The sequence below is a fragment of the Hevea brasiliensis genome, chromosome 10, assembly GCF_030052815.1.
Source record: "Hevea brasiliensis isolate MT/VB/25A 57/8 chromosome 10, ASM3005281v1, whole genome shotgun sequence".
NCBI classification, from domain to species: domain Eukaryota; kingdom Viridiplantae; phylum Streptophyta; class Magnoliopsida; order Malpighiales; family Euphorbiaceae; genus Hevea; species Hevea brasiliensis.
Window position 1 is genome coordinate 92,196,922 of NC_079502.1, and position 19,536 is coordinate 92,216,457.

A 19,536-nucleotide genomic window follows, 5' to 3' on the forward strand; every position below is an offset into this window, starting at 1 on the left:
TAACTTCAGAAGTGTCCTGGAACTAGTTTTCCATTCCCAACATAAATGTGAAAAGAATGTCTATTTACAACAAATGCATCAACAAACAGTACACGATAGACCAGCTTGCCACTGTCCACATGCCCTTGGCTACACAACATACCACCACCAGTTTCTACACAATTTTCATACATTAAAGAGAGAGAGAGAGAGCGAGAGTTTGATACATTTCAATGTACACGTGGGAGTACAAATCAGAAATACAGCTGCGTACACTTTGTTGCATCGATATTATCAGGACAGTACGGGCACTTGAAGGTTTTGGAACTGTTCTTTGACATCTTATTGATAGATTGTTTGCACAGCACATGACCACAGGGCATCAACATTGGGGGATTATCATCAGTCGATTGCTCCTTAGACACTGGGCACACAAAGATGGAATGGAACTGAAATTCTTTATCCAGCTCCACAGGCACTGGCAACTGCTTCATCGACTGCCACTCCTGTTTCTTGCCTGCCATTACATTCATAAACTTCAGAAGAGGTGGTAAACCTTGAAACCCTGCTGCTATTGTCACACTCAATGGGCTTTCAAAAGACTGCCCCAGAAGATTGCAGAATTGCCTAGTTAGCTCGTCAGCCACTGTGTTCCAATTAGCAGCAGACAGTAATTCAGAGTATGGGGAGCGATCAAGCTTTCCAGTCCACAAGAGGCAGGCCATGAGCTTCTGAATTTCACCCAAATGATTGAATGCAAAAGGAGCAAAATGAGTTCTGGCATACGTAAGAGCTTCACCTCTACTTCCATGTTGCAGTATTTCCACAAACTGCAAACGATGAAGTTTCAGCTCAAGGTCTGAACCATTTTCTTTAAGCTTATCAGAGTTGGCAGCAGCCCACTTTAATGCAGGTATTAGGTTTCGATCCTTCATAGCTTCTACTATTAGATACATTTCTGAGAACATGGATCTCATAGCAACAGTAGATTCTGGTTCCTTGGCCTCATTTATGAAGCAGTCACCGATACTAAATAAGCCAAGTCGGTAGAAATGGCTTCCAATTATCTGGTTGACAGTGTGGATATCAAAGTCAATGTTTCTGTATGCCTTGGAGATGTCTGGGTTGAAAGATTTCTCCAGTTGCTTTGGGTACTTGCTCAGTGCTATATTCAGTTCCTTCTGTGTGCCTTCCAGCTGACTGATAGGAGAAATTTCCTGCAGCTTTTTATTAAGCTCACCAAGAACAGATTTATGTTCAAATTCAGAGCCAGATTGTCCAGACTGTATTATTTCCACCGCCTTTTCAATTTCTTGCATGATCTGGTCAATCATTTCTTGAGCTTTAGAACTGGACAGCTTTTGCTTCTTTGAAACATGATCAAATGCATCCTTAATGGGATTCAGATCCATTTCACCAAAAGTATTCACTATATCAATGGTTTAAGACAAGAAATCAATGCAAAGCACCTGCATGAAAGTAATTAAGAAGAGAACAACTTTCATCAATTCTGATTGAAAAGAACACCATCACCATGGCAATATAAAGATCAAACTCTGTAATTGGTATTTATGAAAAGTTAACTCATGAAACAGGGGCAACAGTGTGAGGGGAGTTCTATGTTTAGCTACTATCAAAAGAAATGAAGAAACGAAAGCAATTGCAAACAACTTGGCAAACAAGGGAAACAAATCATCAATCATTCAACTGAAACAGTAAAAAGGGGGGTCATCATTCTGTTGCTTCATGTCATATGTCTAAGGTTGCAAACCCCTCCCCCTAAGGAATCTTGCTAATGCATTACATGGAAACAAACTAATAGAACCTTGTAGTTGTAGGTGACGCATTACTTCTGAGGGAAATTTTTCAAAAAGGCTGGAGCAAAAAAAAAGGGCTCTGCCATATCAAAGTCTTTACTTGACACTTTGTGGCGTTTAACTTCTCAGTTTTCTTCTCTTAAAAAAAAAAAAGAAAATAAAAGAGAAAGTGAGCGAGTGAGCTAACAAGTAATCGGTGTACTAAGCTGGCACATTATTAATGAGAAGAAAAAAATTAAAAAGCCCTAATCCAGATCTAGTAAGCTAATGAGCCACAGACAAGAATCAAGCATGAAGACAAAATGATTTGGCCTACAAGCTCCAATCAAATCATCAACATGAGAACAAAATGCAAGGGTGATTCAGCATCAGAAACGTGCTGTTCTGGTCCATTGCTCCACATTATAAAATACAAGAGTGCAAAAATCTAGCAAGTATGGTAGTCCATAAGTACTTGGTGGATCAAGAAACCAAGCAAGGTAGAAACCACAAGCTCAATAAGCTTAGAAGTATTCCAAATGCAAGAGCCTGACTAATAAATATTCACAGAACACAACATTACAAAAATAGTTCTTTGAAATATTTAATGATAGTCAAGGGATGGTAAAAGCAGCAGATAATTACATTCAAATGAGTATATTTCAGGAAGGTAGAATTACAAAATCTCCTGACATTTGGCAGATATACAATTAAGTCTTTTCCTTTCAAAATGAATTATAAAGTCCTTGACTTTTCAAATTTGCCACACTTAAATGAGAAATTCTAAGATCCCTCGTTCTCCCTTTTTTTTTTTTTTTCTTTTTCTAGCAAAGTAAATTTTACTTTGTAAACCTCCACACTTGATAAAATATTTAAACTCCTAACCTATGGTTAAAAAGCAAAGTGTAAAGAAAGAAAATGAAAAACAAAGTAATTGTAGAACCCATTTTAATCCTTCAATAACAACTTAATCCCTCACTTTTAAATGAAAAGACTTTTCGATCCTAGAGCTTTAATACTGTTTAATATATGAAAACTAGAGGATTTTAGGTAAAAAATCAGAGACTAAAAAATTATTCTACTTAAAAATGTAGAAAGTGTATGAAATTTTGAAAAAGGGATTTAAGTGCATGCAATTTGAAAAGTTTAGATCATCTAATTTACTTTGACAGAAGCAAGGCTACAATTGTATATTTTGCAAAATTTCATGAGTATGTTATTATTATTACAAATTCAAAGAGTTGGATTTTCTTTAGTAAGGTCAATTTCATCTTGCATGTGTATTGTACCTTAGATGCTCAACATTCACTCCCACATAACATAGCTGGCCCTACCATAGTTTTATAGAACTTAACTTTCACTTTGTCAAGGATCCTACAGTTGCATAGCACGTCCATCGCACTCTTCATAACATAACAAATATATATTTCATTAAGTTGTTTTGGTTCGTTTGACACATGGAAGCTTCTAGAAAAATTGGAAGTTCAAGCATTTTTCTACCACACTAAAATTTAACTTGAATTTAAAATCCCCAGTTTTGCTGAAATTCTAAATAAGTCCTGTAGTTTTTTTCCCTTTTTGAGAAGTAATTGCATTTAATGCGTGCATATTTTAAATTGTTTATGAAAGCCTAGTTTTAAATCATCAACAAAGAGAAGCAACAGAAATAGTTGTTATGTATCTACAGACAATCACTAGAAACGCAAAAACGCATGCATTTCCTAAGAGACATAAAGATGCTTTGAATTTGCTTCCAATGCCCTTGAAAAATTGTATCTAAAAAAGCAAAATGCTAACAAGTATAGCTGAGTAAATATAAACTAGCGGTGAAAGACTCCCAACTCACTTCACATCCCAAGTATATAAAGTAATCCACCATAAGAGTAAGTCTGCAGCAACAGTAAACCAAATGTAAATACCTGAACCAAGCTTAAAATTGCATGGAGAATTCCTTCACAGTTCAGATAATTGTGTGCTAAGCTGATTATTAACAATGAGGAAAAAATCAGTTATGCTTGCAAGAGTGACAAAAACACAGAATTTACAGTTCAGGCACCTCAAAATGCAAGAAGAAATTACTTGCCAGCTTAAATGAAAGCCTATTTGCTAAATAGGAAGAAAGCTGCAGAACAGATTTATCATCTGAAAATTGCTTTACATATCTCAAAAGCACAAACCACAGAACAGATTATTTAAAACTTGCTAAAACTAAAACAATAACTGTCATGATTTTTTCTAAGGAAGTTCAAAGAATGAGGACTCTAAAACTTAAACTGGTAAGAATATCCTATCACTTAACATCGTCAAAGCCCAAATAACCTAGGTCAGATGGAAACTCCACAGCATATGAAACCAATAAGATCAACATCAGTAACTAATTTAAGTACATAAACAGATAGCATGATCGAGTTCTTATTAAAATTTGAAGGGAAAAACAGTAGTGCATTATAGTATTACACATCAAACCCAACATTCAAGTGCATCAATCAATTTAAAAAAAGGGAGTAAATATATAACAAAAAAAGAAGCATTCTTTTCCAAAATCACATCTCGAAACTCAGTTATTGAGAGTTCATTTGATTCACAAAATATTCCAAATCAATTACAGAAATAAAACAATTAAAAAGGCAAAAGTTTATATATATATATATATATATATATATATATATATATATATATATAACAAACAGGAGAATCAAAATACTGTATCTAAAACAAAGAGAAATCTAACAAAAACGAAGTAAATGATCTAGAAAAAGAGAATTCTGAACCAAAATAGAAAGAGAGAGTTATTAGGCTTACCAAGTAGAGATTGAGAGGGGAAATTGGAGAGAAATCTCGGTGGGAAGTAATCGCCGATCTCCGGAGAAGGATGGAAGAGACGAGAAGATTTGGGCTTTTATTTGCCAAAATAGCCTCCACTTTTATCTTATTTCCGTTTTTATCACGTCGCTTTCACCTGGAGGGCGGCGATACTCTTATGACAGTTTACTCCTGGCCGTTGGATTCTCATCAGAAAAGGCGTCGCGTAGAAGACAGACAGAACGCAATGCAGCTAGGGCTTATAAAATTGAGCAAGGCAAAATTTCGAGAGTTCACAGTCCAAACTCCGCAATAATAATAATAATAATAATAATAATAATAATAATAATAATAATCTTTTTTAAGAATAGAACTATTTGTAGTTAACTAGGTGTCGCGTGATTGATAACTAATAGTGCACTCATCTAAACAAATATATATTTAAATTTTTACTTAATTTTTTATTAAAAAAAATTATAAAAAAATATTTTATAGTTTCACACTTAATACATAAAATATCATAATTTAATTTTTATCAATTTAATATATTATAATTTCTTACATATTTAATATGATATAAACCATTAATTACAATAAAATTATATTGATATGACGAATACGTGGTATTGATATGGTAATACGTCATCACCACATATTCACACATAAGCATCATATGTGTTACGTAAGCATCATATCTATCATATATCGTGACATTAATGTAATACTTATTTAATTATAACTAATAATTTAAATAACATTTGCTAATGAAGAACACAAGGTAGCAAAACTACATTATATATATATATATATATATATATATATATATATTAAAAGGGCTACTTGAATAATTAGTTAATATGAAGAAAAATCTGAGGTTAATAATGCAGCATAAGAGTAAATTTTAGCTATTTTCCACAAAAACATTCAAGAGTGATGCTTCAAAAAATGCTAATCATATCCCTTTTTGAGAGGAATGTAAGATATCCCTTCTTTCAACATAATAATAATATACCTATTGCTCGTTTTGAATTAAAGTTCTATGGCTCTCTCCATATTTCACATTCCTTGCATACTCAACAAGTATGCGACTCCAAAATTTCAGTGGCTATAATCGGTACTTACAAAAAGCTAGTAGGCAGTCTTCCTTTCATGTAAAAAATCATTTGGTACTATTGGCTTTCTTTCGTTGGAATAAAACATTTATAAGAAAAGACAATTATATTTAATTTTTATTTTTAATAAAATAAATAATTTTTAAGTTAAAAAAAATTAAATTCTTATTTTAAATATGAAAATTTATAAAAAAAAAAATAATTAAATTAAATTTTTATAAAATTTTAATTTTTAAACAAGCGATAAAAATTTCTTTGTGCTTCCCCCGACAGACAACCGATTTTCGTCGACTGACGATACCTTTCCTCTCCTGCAAGTTCAAGCAGTAGACGTAAGCTTTTACTTTAAACACCCATGTAGATAAAGACAAACCCATACATCATATGAACAGTTTAACTTAAAGCAAAAAGCACTTGACCAATCAAAAAAATAAAAACTAACAATCAAACAGTGGATGAAGTACATAGAATCCACTACGCAGAACTAGAGCGCAAGAATAACACACCCAACAATAGGTTGCATCTAAATTACAAATCTGATCCAGAATCAAGGAAAAATGAAGCGCATTCCCAAGCAAAACAACTGTGGATAAAGTGTATTAATATGTTTGGAGTGGGGACTGGGGAAAGAAGTAGGCAAACCAGGATCAATGAATCTTCCAATGGACCGAGAAGAAAGATTGAAGACCACATTAAGTAGGTATCAGGGGCAAAAGAACATAGCTCTAGAAGGCTAGACAGCAATTTTTAGTGCGAGATTTGAAAAAGATATCAAATTTACAACAGTATAGCATTTGCACGGTAAGTATAGACTTAAATATTGGACAAGAATTCTACGGCTTATCCTCAAGCACACAGCCAAATGGTGCAGAAAAATAGAAAGTGGCACTCTATTTTAGCTAATCAAGTTTTCTTATAGCATTGGTCCCCAACAAATACCAGCACAGTTTCCTGAAAATAAATAATTTGATGGCATATGCTAATGCTTGAATGAAATGTCAACTTTTAACACCCAATAGCTAACTATAAGATGATAATTGAATTCAAGGGGTCTTTTAAACTGAAAGAAGATGCACAATCTAAATCGTTTATACTATATCTGCCAAAGTTTGAAACTCGATCACACCCTTCCCCTCTGGGAGTTCAAGGCAAGAATAATGCATAATCATTTCCCTCAATGGGTGCTTTGTACTTTTCACATCATTATCTGATATGATACTCTGAAATCAAAGTTGCAAAAACATGTAAGCTCACCAAGATTCCTGGTTCGTTGCAAACTTAAACTGCATGAAAAGAAGTACAGTGATATCAACCAAAATGTATGGGATGCCCAAAGAGAAAATTTTCAGCTTGTTTCAGAAAGGAAATAATAAAAATAAATATCCTCGTTTCATTTGAGGGAGTCACTGGCAGTGGCTACCGGCTAACCTTTTTGACACAATCTCCCTTGACCTCTTCCCAGTACCCTTTGCCTTCAGGAGAGAAAACAGAAGCATTCAATAGAGCTCCTCTTGCAACAATCACCGATGATGCACCTTAAAGAAAAGCAGTACAGATGTCAGATATCAATATCAATTGAAACACTTCAAGAAAACCAGTATTGTTTGGTCAGAGAGAATAAAGTTATGGAGGAATGAAAGGATAAGAGACAAGGGAAAGACTGGGAGAAGGAAACTTTTACTTCACTCCATTTGGTTGGTTGAGAAGTTAAGGGGAAAAAAATACCATACTCCATGCTTTGTTTGAAGATGTGAAAAATGAAAAATCAAGGCATTTCCTTCTTCTCTCCTTTCCATTCCATGCATTTTGGATGGCTTGAAAAAGGCCAGGCTTAGTAGAAGCATTTTCCATCCTTTTTCCTTCCAACCATCTCTTTCCAATCAAATGAAGTAAACATATTTCCTTTCCATTTCCTTCTCCTTTTCCCCAACCTCCCTTCCAAACATATCTTCAAATCTCATTATCCACAATCCACATCCCATTTCAGAATTGTAAATGGAACAAAGTATGATAAACAACCAGGATCTGTCCCCCACAAAACCCAATGACCATAGGTCAAAACTTAACAGAATTCCCCAATTCTGATAAACAATCAGACCATCAAGATGCAGAAAATCCAAATGACCATATGACAAAACTTATCAGAATGTCCCAATTCTTATAAACAATCAGACCATCAAGATTCAGCTAATATTCAATCATAAATACAAAAAAATGTGATCTTTAAGAAAGTTGCACAAATTGAGCCACATTATATAGCATATGCTTAAACATCACATGAGAACAAATTGGAGGGTGTCATTTAGCTACCTGTTGCAACTTCAATTCGTTCAAAATCACCATAATCAAATACATCTCCATTAGCAATGACGGGAACAGATAATGCAGATACAACAACAGCAATCTCACTCCACCTGGCCGGATCCCTTGGTCTATCTGCAGCTCTTCTGCAAATTAGACAACAGGAAAAAGAGCAACCATTTATCGGACAATTCAAGGGCAACAATTTATCACAATTTAAATTATGAAAATTTTACATTCTCAACTCATAAAACAGTACATCACATCAATCAATCACCTACTGCAGCCAACTTTGAGTTATTTTTCTTCAAGTTAATTTCTACCATAAGTCTTTTGTTTTAAGTAGTTTAGTTTGTCATACAGCAGCACAACAGCTGTCAAAGTTATCTGCTCCAATTAAGTTCCCAGAAGAAACAATGCTTTTAGCATAATGAAACTTGAATGCTTTCACATTACCAGCCTTTCTTCCATTAGCTCTTCTTCCCAAGCTATCCAATTCCAACTAATACTAAGGCTGGAAGTTAGCTTCCTCATTCACCTTGAAAATTCATTATGAGTACTACTTACACCAAATTCCTTAATATATCAAGCTTTCCTTGTAAGTCAGACCAGTTTTGGACAACAGTTATCTAACTGTTATGTAAAAATTTTATAGGCCATTACCTTGACTGCCATTATTTAACAGAGAGAAAACAAAAGTATAGCTAAAAGCTATTATGATTGTTAAATGATGGATATGGATGCCCTTTAAGCTTTGAAGCCTTAACAACACCTACCCTTTTTCTTTAAATTCAGCAAGCATTTTTGTGTGCTTTTGTGCCTCAATTATGTTTTATACTAAAGACAATCAAATGTCTTATATGCCTCTTATAACTTCAATGATCCAACTTGATTAAGCTTGCTAACTTGATTAAACTTGCTAAGTGCTCATTATAGCTCACGATACTACAATAAAAATTTTACAGGTTCTAGTTCTGCACAATATAAGTAAAATATTTAATACATTATTTACTTTATCTTTTTCTTTTGTGTAGATTGTTTTCAGAATAATGACATGCTTTTTGGTGGTGGCATGAAAAGCTTGGATTTGATTTTGATTCATTCTACTTTACTTTTGCTTAGAACCTACTTGGATCCATGTCATAGATGGGACAAAAGTTTATGCCAATTGTCACCCTTTCCCCCTTAATTTAGGCTTGGGACTAGCTATAAATGATCCAGCTGCCACAAATTATATAGATAATAAGGTTTGATTGATGTGAGTTTTGCTTTTTGAATTTGGCTGATAAATCATGGAAATTGTGACCTAACATTCTTAACTTCTCTTGATACCTAATGTTTGAAGATGACATAGTTTTAAATTTTAATAGATGAAATCTAGACTGGAGGTAAAAAGAAAAAGAGTTATGAAGCACCTTAGAGTCCTAGCAGGGTTGAGCATTGACTTTTTTAACCAAAAAATTAAACTAAATCAATCTCATTCGGTTTTTAAGTCTACTGATTCAGTTTCAGTTATAATTTTAAAAAATTGTCAGTTTTTTGGATCAGTCCACTTAGTTTAGGAAAAAAACTAACCAAACTGACCGAACGTTTATATGCATATTGTGTCGTTTTGCCTGCCCTGTGTATAAAAGCCCTAGTTTTTCTTTAAAGCTCCCCTCCTTTTTCCTTTCACATAGACTTAGACCTAGAGAAGCACACGCAGATGTAGACGCAGAGAAGCAGAGACCCCTCCCTTCCTCTCAAGCTCACCTCTTCCTCTCTGTAGGTCTGTCCTCCTTTTTCTTTGCAAGTCCTCCCTCTAGCTTGATCCTTAAGCTTCTTTAGATTTTCCAAAAGCACAATAATCCTCCCTTGCATGCCCTTCTATCTCTTCTTCAAAGCCAAAACTTTGATCTCTTCAGCTTCATCCACTTCTCGACACACCCCTCCCTCCACATTATACCCCAACCGCGGGTTGTTGTCACTGCAATGCAGACCCTTCACTAACATCTATGGTAGCTCACAAACTAAACAAGTATAGTTCTTGTATCTCTGAGCCCAAATCCCAAGTTGGGTCACAAGCAATTCTACATGGAGTTTGTCCATTAGACAAAGACCTTAGTAAACCATAAATGGGTGTCTCCATTCTCCTCAGTCTGGTACGAAGGGACGTAAGGAACACTTGCAATATGCACTTGCTAATGCATTCTCCATTCTCCATTTTTGGTAATTTTTTCTGCTTGGTTCCATTTAGAAGTTCTACTTTGTTCTTTTTTAGTTGTTTGTTTCTAGACTCTTATGTTCTTTAGTTCATGTGTTCTCTATATTCTCAAAAAATTTTGGTTGTTTGTTTTGTGTTCTCTCATCTCTACAATATGGAAAAATGCCCAAGGCCAATAAACCGAACCGAATAAAAAATTTTAGTTTGATTCAGTTTGATTCTATACAAAGAATCGGATTAATTCGGTCTTCAATTATAAGCATTTTGGTTTTTCAATTATTATGGTTTGATTGAAAAACAAACCAACCGTTTGCATAGCCTACAGAGCCCTAGCCCTAGGGTTTGAAGTTAGGTAGAACTATGCAGGAGTAAATGTAGTCTGAATGAAGACCTCTAGTACCAAAGCCACAACAAGAGGATGAGAGATCGTATAGTTGGGGCTTAGATTTAGGTTGTTGTGTAGATGAACCCAAACTGACAATGTTAAAAATAAAAAAAGTAAAAAGTATTTAAACTAAATAATCAAATCGAACTGATTATTGTCAGTCAAACCAAATTTTTTATTTGGATGGATTTGGGTTGATCAGTTCAGTCAGATTAATCCATATGGTGAACACTGAACAGTCCTAAATAATTTTACCATTTTTTATCTAATTTTTCTCAAATTCAACAATAAATAGCAAAATATTAAGTTTTTATGGATTTAAACACTTTCATAGTCTTGTATATTGAAAGAGTATTAATGTTTTTCAATATATTCTAGACATCAAAAAATAGTTTCTAATATTTCAATCAAATAATAAAAAATAAGTTATTTTCCAAGAGACATTGCCTTTGTTTTACAAATCAAGGTTGAACCCCGATTCATTCCTCATGTATTCTATATGCACTCGTATGCGTGCAATAATTAATAGCAAAGCATCAATATATGTATTGTGATTGGATTGGTCTATTAACTTACATGTTCACTCGGACCTCTGACATTTCGATTGATAGAGAAATGCGGGTTTCCAAATATTTTGCAGGGCTAGGTACTTGTTTACTTCCCAATCTCTAATCTTGTAATCCCCTCAAACATTATTGAAATGGATATTGTCTATTGAGGCTCCCTTATGTAGTAATCAAGTAATTCTCCAGCACGAGATGTCTTTCCTTGCTTTCCAACACTTTAATGACATTAGTGAGAGTTATTTCCAAAGCTAAAGGACTCATCTGAAGATTCTAACACACATTTCATTGAACGAAATAACCCAGAGTAGGTCATGGTGAAACGCCACTCATAATAACCCAACTTTACATTTCAGGGAAGATCATAATGTTTCTCATAACTACGGTAAATTTCAACCCTCACTTGCACATCCAGCCTAAAATTCAACCCAGGTGCATATTCTTTTCAGGAGCTGATCCAACTATACCCAGTTTGCTTCATCGCCCTGGTGTTATTCATCAAGTATCTTACATTAGCTGCTTCTTCCCATTGACCAGCAGCTGCATACATATTTGACAAAAGTACATAAACTGATGGATTATCTTGTTCTGTTTCAAGAAGAAACCCAGCGACTAATCTTCCGAGCTTTAAATTACCATGAGCTGCACAAGCACTTAACAATGTCCACCAGATGTTGGGATGAGGTTCAAAATGTTCATTGTTCATTATCATTTCCACTTCATCGAAATGCCCAGCACGACCTAAAAGGTCAACAATACAAGAAAAATGACCAACCCCAGGAACAACACCACAGTTACAAACCATGGAGTTGAAAATCCGAATGCCATCATCAACTAAACCTGCATGGCTGCAAGCAGAAAGAATTATTGTAAAGGTGGCCTCATCTGGTTGGACCCCACAGGAGTCTTGCATTGCCTCAAACCAGTGCACAGCTTCATTTCCTTTCCCATGTTGTGCATAAGCAGATATTAAGGCATTCCATGAAACTAAATCTCTTTTGGTCATTGCATTGAATACCCTCAAAGACCAATGCATAAGCCCACATTTGGCATACATTGTGATAAGGGCATTACCCAAAGAACTTTTTGAACTGAATCCTAATCTCATAATATAACCATGAACCTGTTTCCCTTGTCTCAAAGCTAATATGCTTGCACAAATACTTAAAATAATACTGAGGGTATACTCATTTGGCCTGAATTCTGACATCAGCAGTTCAGAGAATTGCTCTAATCCTTGCATTGGGAGCCCATTTAACAGGAACCCGGAAATAATAGTATTCCAGGAGATCAAATTTCTATAAAACTGGTCACAAAATATTTGATAAGCCTGCTTCATATTCCCAAGCTTGGAATATGCAGAAATTAAAGCATTTGAAACTTGTATATTTGAAATGAGACTGTTTCTAAATAAGAGGGAATGAATCATCTCCACAGTTTCTACAAGCTCTGAGCCAGCCAACAAGCTTCCAAAAGTAAACTCATCTGGTCTAATACCAGTTCTCTGCATTTCTAGGTAGGTCAAAATTGCTGATGTACCAAAATTTTCTTGTGCATAGCTGGATATCATAGTATTCCACGAGACAATATCCTTCCCTTCCAGTCTCTGGAAAACCATACAGGCTGAACTCAAGTCCCCACAACTTGAATACATATTTATAGTTGCATTGCTCAAGGAAGTATGAGCTTCAAAGCCAAACTTGATAGCTTGGGCATGAAATTGATACCCAACTCCTGCATACAAGCATGAGCTCATCAAACTTACAAAAGTAAACTCAGTAGGCCTAAGACCGTTCCCTAGCATTTTTCTAAACATTATCAAGGCTTCTTCAACTCTCCCCACGCTCACCAAACCATTAATCATCACATTGTAAGTAATCTGATCATGTATTGAATCTTCTACTTCATCAAACACCAAATAAGCATCCTCAACATTTTCACAGTTAAAATACATAGTAACCAAAGCATTAACAACAGAAATTCTAACCAAAGATCCAGTTTTAATCGCTAATGAATGAACCTGCAAACCAAAATCCACAGTGACCAAGTTACACCCACTTAGAACACTCGCAAAGCTATAATTATCATGTCTAACACCCAATCTACACATATCTCTGAACAAACCAAATCCAATCTCTTTGTTCCCACTCTCCACACACCCTGTAATCATTGCATTCCACACAGCCACATCTTTCTGTGGCATTTCAACAAAAATCTCAAAGGCATAGGCCACATGTCCCATCTTGGTACATGCCGATAACAGCGTTGTATAAGAAAACACATCTGGGTCTTCAATTTCTCCAAAAACCCACTTCACCGAGGCAATGTCTTGCACATTTGCATATAGCAAAAGGAGGGTATTTGAAACGTGAGTGTAGCTTTTGAGGCTGGATTTAATGGCGTGGGCATGAAGCTTGCTGCCAAATGTGGTGTTGCATAGATTGGCACAGGCAGTGAGGGTTGTGGAGAGCGTGTAATGGTCTGGTTTGAGGTGGTGAAGAAGTAAGCGAATTTTATTAAACAGATGAAGTGCATCGTTGTATTGGTTTGAGTGCGTAAGACTTGCGAGTTGGCAGTTAAGTTTGATGAGTTGCTGCTGTTCTTGTAGAATTTTGGCGGTTTCAGCTATGGTAGTTATAGGCTTTTGGCAACAAGGGAACTTTCTCATGGGGTGGCGTTGTTGGTTAAACTCCCATCATTTAAACTGTTCTTTGATGAAGATGACATTTCATTTTCCATTACCATTGAACATAATACACAAACAAGAGCATTTTGATGAACAAACTGTTGTTGGACACAGACTACAACGCCATTCCAAATGCACTTTCGTCCCTCAATTCTTCAGGCTATAAAGTGCGCAATCAAGTATGGGTTGTGGACTTGCCAAGGTTATTGGGCTATAAAAAATATTTAAAAAAAAAAAAAAGATTAGCACGTGTGTACATTTTTTTTTTGGGAAGGAAAAAAAAAAAAAAAAGTAAACCAATAGCAAGAATTAGAATGCACTTTACAAACACAATTGCAGAAGCTATAATTACTCAAGCCAAAACTTTCAGGAAGGCAAGAAGGTATTCAAATTAATTTCATTTAAGCTTAAAGATCACTCAAATCATAAGCAACGAGGACAGGAAAAGGACATGCTTTACAAACTCTCATTTAAAAAACTGGAATTTTCCACATAAACAGAAATAGAACCAGAAATCACAGAAAAAGAAAACGGGAAAACGGAAAAATCAAAATAAATGCTTGGTGCTAACCATTAAGGAGCAGAAACAGAACTAGAAATCACATTAATATGGCAATAGAAAGAAGAAAATTCGAAAAAATGAAAACTAAAACGAGCGTTTATCTTTTTAACGGCCAACAAAGCTAAACGACGAGATATTCAAAGACCCGATGCAAATACTTTTTGATCAATTATCAAACAAAGGCAAATGCCAGGTTTAACTCACCTGAAGACCGGAGTTGCAGTTTCGTCGGAATACGAGCAACTCGCGATAACAGAAAGAGATGTTGACAGCGAAGATGGAGGTCTTTAGAGGAGCCGGCGGCAACAATGAAGACTTGTAACTCAAATTTAGTTGCCATGGAAGAAGATGAAAATAAAAAAATCACTGTTGGATTTTCCCCTTTTTCCCAAGAAATACTCACCACTCGAACCATGGCAACGAGGTCCAGCTTGTTTATCGTCTTCTTCGATGTAAAGCTCAGATCAGCAGGTAAACAAAGCCTGCTTTTGGTAAATGGGTAATCTGGGTTTCATTTGGGCCGGGCCCATTAGTTACTCGGCCTAACAAACTCTATTAGGAAAATAGTTATTACTTAGGCTCATTTAGCATTGAATTTCAATTTTTAAGGTTAAAAAATCTTACTTCAGAAAAATCATTATTTTAGATATTATTAAATAACTTTTTTTTTTCTAAGCATTTTTTTAAAAAATCAATATATTCATAAATAAATAAATTTAAATACTTTTTTAAAATTAAAAAAAAAAAAGGAATTTATGATATTCCTATCTGTACTCTGCAGAGCTCCTGGGCATCGATGCAATGCAACTTGCTAACGCGGAACAACTTTCTTGGGCAGAAAAGTCACATCTGAAAGCTCTCGTTTTCAATCTCGAAGCCCAAAAATATCCAAATCAGGGTGCAGAAAATATAAAAAAAAAAAATTAGGCTAGCAGTGGCACTTTCCAGTCAAAATCCAATATTTCATATCAATGGACGGCTTAAAATGGTTGCTGTACCGTGCAGCAGTTGACCGAATAACCATTCCAGTCCTGGAGAATTAAGACCTGTTCTGGATGCCAATGCCGTTTAACATAAAACTTGCGTAGCAAACTGGGGGAGGTCATATTCCGCCCGCCCAATTTTTCTTTGCAAACAATGCTAGCCAGAGACCTAAGACAGTCCATTTCAAATTCCATGTGCTTTGTATTTTTCATGCAATAAATAAAATCCGTACCCTTTACTGTAATTAACTAACTTATCAGTATGATGCAATGATGACACCCATTTAAAATATATTTTTTAATATATATATATATATATATATTACCGTGAATGACTTTTTTTGGTGCGTGATAATATAAAATATTAACTGGCCTTTTGGACTAATTTTTAGAGGCTTCATCTGAAATAATCTTACCCCATATTTGAAACGTAAAATTTTACAAATTTTAATTTAATTAATTTTTGTATTAATTTTTATATTTAAAATGAAAGAGTTTAATTTTTTTTAATTTTAAAAAACTTCATTTAAAAAAAATAGAGGCTATGTATGATTGTTTGAGAATTCTTTGACTTATTTTTTTATAAATAATTTATTCTAAATAAATCTTTAATGATTTTTATGTTCTGATTTGTTTTCAACAATAAAAAGTTGTGAATTTTTTTTCTGTCAAGATTATTTGAAAATTTTCTAATGAATAAATATTAAATTAATTAATAAATAATTAGTAAAATAAACTAAAATATTGCTAATCTATTAGGAAAATTTTAAATTTATAATCAAATATTTGAAATATTCATAATTAATAGATTGAATTAGAGAGTACTAATGTAAAATTGTATTTTTAACATTATATGCATACATTATAGTAGAATTATTTGTGATTTTTCCTAATTTAAAGTAAGAAATTAAATAAAAATTCAAACAATATTATAATTATTTATTTTAATGCGTCAATCAATAAAACCACATTAAAAATAATTAAATCATATTATAATATATTACATATAAATTTGAAAATTTTGGGGGTTAGGCCCTTGAGACCCGCCCTTATCAGGAGTATGTAATAATTTCTCATATGAAAGCATTCAATGGCTTTAAATGATTAGTTACCAACATTCTAATAGTTTTTTAAAACGCTATAAAAAAATAAAAATAAAAATTTATTGATACAATATTTCATAAATTATATTTTCAAAATTTGATTATAAAATCAAAAAGAGATGTTAGGATCTAAGTTAAATTTTAAATTAAACTTTTTTAAATCATGATATTCTTTATGTTCGTTATTTATAGATTTTTTTAGTGTTCTTAATTGTCCCTTTTAACAATATATTTTCTAATGATTAAATATGAGTTTTTCTCTTGAAAATACTATTGAGGCAATGGGTGTATAATAGACTTTGAGGCGTGAGGAATCACTATCTTTAAGATATTAATTGCTTTCATTAAATTGCTACAAGGTTGTGACAAAATACCTTTAGGATACAATATAATCTAAAATCTGCAAACAATAACTCCTGAATATTTTATGTCACGACCCAACCTATGGGCCGGACCGGCACTAGGACCTGGGCCAGCTTAAAGCCCCCGAGGCCCGTAGTAAGCCTAACTGTTCATTAACCCAACTCTAAAGCCCATTTGGGCCCAATATCAAGAAAATAAACGGACAGAGTCCGGCCATAAAATGGACTTTCCAACGGGGAGTTTTCGACTCACCCGACCTGTAAACACAATATATAGTCAATTGGGGAGCTCAGCTCACCCTCCACATACTCATCAACATAAAATAAATGGGAGCTCAGCTCCCTCATCCAATCCATCAAACATGCATAGCATATTTAGTTTACAGGTCCAACATGATAATAATATTACAGACCAAATTTAAATAATTACTGCTAACACATGCGGAAATTCTAGGAGTAAATAAAATTACACAAATATTGATGAACAACCTGCGAGGTAGAAAAGCAGGTTAACCCAGAACAAAATATCCTCCTGTGGCCTGTAAAAATTTTTGAACAGGAGTGAGCGTTCGACTCAGAGAGTAAAATATCAATCTTAACTATAATCTCTATAACTATCTGAAACTAATGCAACCTGTAGAGTGAAATGCAACATCAACATCATATTCACATCATAGCATCAAAAAGGTAATTTGGAGCACTCACGCACCCTGTAGCATCAATCATAATATATTGGGAGCTGATCCCCTATACAGCTCTCTTAAATCCAACACAGTGCCAAGAACTCAAGCGGACTTTCGCTAATAAACCAAATCGAGGGTCCCAAATAAGAACTCAAGCCGTGACTACCCCTCGAAGGAACGGGTCCCAGCGAAGAACTCAAGCCGTGACTACCCCGTCCTATCCATAGTCCACACCACATCACACGCACGCCAACGCACGCACACTGCTCCAAATTACCACAACAACACTCATGGCACATTAACAGTTATCAATGCAACATAATTCGTGCCTAGAGTTTAACTACATAAATATATATGCATATAAGTGATGCATGGGCATGCTGAACATATAATAATATCGAAATTATAATTAAAATCAATATTTTACTCACAAACTTGACGACAAATTACTGTGGCGGCTGGGCGGAGGAAGAAGGCTGTCCCGGCTCACCTGACAATTATATTACAATTATTTAATACAGTCTGACTCAATACAAACAAAGAAAAAGATCAAGTACGTCCTAAGTCGTGCCGAAAATCCGGCAGAGTCTCCCCTATACCTAGGACCTACCCAACCTGCAAAAGGGCTAAAAACGCACTTCTATATTCACAATCCATATATCAACAGTTCAATCATATCACACAGCCCCTCCTGGGCCCATCAAATCAATCATCCATCACAATACGCAAAATTTCAATTTAGTCCTTATTATTGATCATTTTTGCAAAAACTGCCCAAACAAGCTCTAAAAATTATAAAACTTTGCCCCGCGGTCCTTAGCAATATTACTAAGCTATTGCAAAAAGAATCGTAATTTTCTAAGCTACCACGAATATTTTATGGATTTTTAATCCTATTTAAGCACTAGAAAATTACGAAAAAGCAAGGTTCGGGTTTACCTTTGCCGATTCCGACTTCGAACGCGCTGGACGTCGACAATGGGGCTAGCCAAAACCTCGGTCCAATTCGAGACTTTTCCAGAACGTCCGTTCGCCCAAATTTGCGCATCTTGGTCAATCGTTGAATTTCCGCGAATCGAGGATACCTACACGAAGCCCATAACACGGGGGTTAGTACATAAATTTTTCAGAATTTTCTAAGCTCATTTAATGGTCGAAAATACACTGCGAAGTTCCGTGGGACCCACCGAAAAACGGTGTCGGAAAAATTCGAAATTTATGTCGTTGCGAAGCTCTCGACGAATGGAGCGTGCTGGTGGCCTCGGTTTCCTCGTGGGATTCACGATTTTCGAGAAATCTAGCCCAAAAGTCGAAATGGGCTAAAATCTTCCCGAGCTAAAATCGGACAATCCGCTCAATGGATTTCGGCGTTCTTGGTGTCTATGGAAAGCTCTCGCCGAGTAGATGATTTTGGACACAAGACCCGGTCCAATCGGTGGCCGGATCCACCGGATTTGGCCGAGGAAGTGCCGCGCAGGGCGCTGCGCTTCCGTCTGTTCGGCGCGCCACGTGGTGGCTGGCTACGCGCCGGTGGCTGGTCGGGCTACCGGGGTGGAGAGGAGAGAGAAACGAGAGAGAGAAGGCAGAGGGACGACGCGCGCGGGAGAAGAAAAAGGAAGAAGGAAAAGGGCCGGTCCGATTCGGCCGGTTCGATTCGGCCGGTTCGATTCAGGATACAAAATTTTGAATTTTTACTCTGCCTCGGGACCGAAAACGAGGTCCAAAAATTCCGAAAAAATTTCATAAAACTCAGAAAAATACGTAGACTCCAAATATATTTTTAGTTTTGCCACGTGGTCTTTAAATTAATTTTTAAAAATCATCAAAGTTTATATTTTCGGAAAATCGAACCCGATTTTTAAAATCCGAAAAAAATCTCAAAAAAATTCCTAAAATTCAAATAAAATTAAAATACCAAAAATACTCATAAATAATAAAATTTAAAATCTTGGGGTGTTATATTCTTCCCCCCTTACAGAAAATTCGTCCTCGAATTTTTACACAAGGCAGAATAAA

The 19,536-nt window shown here is 35.1% G+C and overlaps 3 protein-coding genes and 1 long non-coding RNA gene across 8 annotated transcripts; all 4 read right to left on the reverse strand.

Moving 5' to 3' along the window:
* LOC110639911 (protein RMD5 homolog) lies at window positions 1–5,389 on the reverse strand. 2 transcript variants are annotated; one of them, XM_021791028.2, is made up of 3 exons: window positions 4,578–4,905; window positions 3,695–3,755; window positions 1–1,448 (listed from the first exon to the last, which is right to left on the reverse strand). In XM_021791028.2, exon 3 carries the CDS (start codon window positions 1,389–1,391, stop codon window positions 234–236), a length of 1,158 nt encoding a protein of 385 aa, XP_021646720.2. In that variant the 5' UTR covers window positions 1,392–1,448; window positions 3,695–3,755; window positions 4,578–4,905; the 3' UTR covers window positions 1–233. The 2 variants fall into 2 exon arrangements, with proteins under 2 accessions (XP_021646720.2, XP_021646721.2); XM_021791029.2 differs by lacking the exon at window positions 3,695–3,755 and having other exon boundaries at window positions 4,578–5,389.
* A 63-nt stretch (window positions 5,390–5,452) lies between these two features.
* On the reverse strand, window positions 5,453–11,304 carry LOC131183793 (uncharacterized). Of its 3 annotated transcripts, XM_058154388.1 has the most exons (5): window positions 11,155–11,304; window positions 8,000–8,136; window positions 7,118–7,224; window positions 6,944–6,972; window positions 5,453–6,000 (listed from the first exon to the last, which is right to left on the reverse strand). In XM_058154388.1, exons 1-5 carry the CDS (start codon window positions 11,175–11,177, stop codon window positions 5,922–5,924), a joined length of 375 nt encoding a protein of 124 aa, XP_058010371.1. In that variant the 5' UTR covers window positions 11,178–11,304; the 3' UTR covers window positions 5,453–5,921. The 3 variants fall into 3 exon arrangements, with proteins under 3 accessions (XP_058010371.1, XP_058010372.1, XP_058010370.1); XM_058154389.1 differs by lacking the exon at window positions 6,944–6,972; XM_058154387.1 differs by lacking the exons at window positions 5,453–6,000; window positions 6,944–6,972 and adding an exon at window positions 6,553–6,909.
* Window positions 11,305–11,406: 102 nt separating this feature from the next.
* LOC110639910 (pentatricopeptide repeat-containing protein At3g49740) lies at window positions 11,407–14,851 on the reverse strand. Of its 2 annotated transcripts, none has more exons than XM_058154386.1 (2): window positions 14,594–14,851; window positions 11,407–13,987 (listed from the first exon to the last, which is right to left on the reverse strand). In XM_058154386.1, exon 2 carries the CDS (start codon window positions 13,807–13,809, stop codon window positions 11,587–11,589), a length of 2,223 nt encoding a protein of 740 aa, XP_058010369.1. In that variant the 5' UTR covers window positions 13,810–13,987; window positions 14,594–14,851; the 3' UTR covers window positions 11,407–11,586. The 2 variants fall into 2 exon arrangements, with proteins under 2 accessions (XP_058010369.1, XP_058010368.1); XM_058154385.1 differs by having other exon boundaries at window positions 11,407–14,038.
* A 2,260-nt stretch (window positions 14,852–17,111) lies between these two features.
* Window positions 17,112–18,447, reverse strand: LOC131169538 (uncharacterized). The gene is made up of 2 exons (XR_009140474.1): window positions 17,952–18,447; window positions 17,112–17,376 (listed from the first exon to the last, which is right to left on the reverse strand). It is a non-coding gene; the product is annotated as an uncharacterized LOC131169538 (long non-coding RNA).
* Window positions 18,448–19,536: the final 1,089 nt, after the last annotated feature.

Excerpts from the sequence above, each read along its gene's own strand:
- LOC110639911 (XM_021791029.2), bottom strand. The coding sequence starts at position 1,391 with ATGGATCTGAATCCCATTAAGGATGCATTTGATCATGTTTCAAAGAAG.
- LOC131183793 (XM_058154387.1), bottom strand. The coding sequence starts at position 11,177 with ATGTCAGAGGTCCGAGTGAACAT. Across the intron at positions 8,137-11,154 it reads TCAGAGGTCCGAGTGAACAT|AAGAGCTGCAGATAGACCAA; the intron begins GTAAGTTAATAG and ends TCTAATTTGCAG. Across the intron at positions 6,910-7,117 it reads AGGGAGATTGTGTCAAAAAG|AGTATCATATCAGATAATGA; the intron begins GTTAGCCGGTAG and ends CTTTGATTTCAG.
- LOC110639910 (XM_058154386.1), bottom strand. The coding sequence starts at position 13,809 with ATGAGAAAGTTCCCTTGTTGCCAAAAGCCTATAACTACCATAGCTGAA.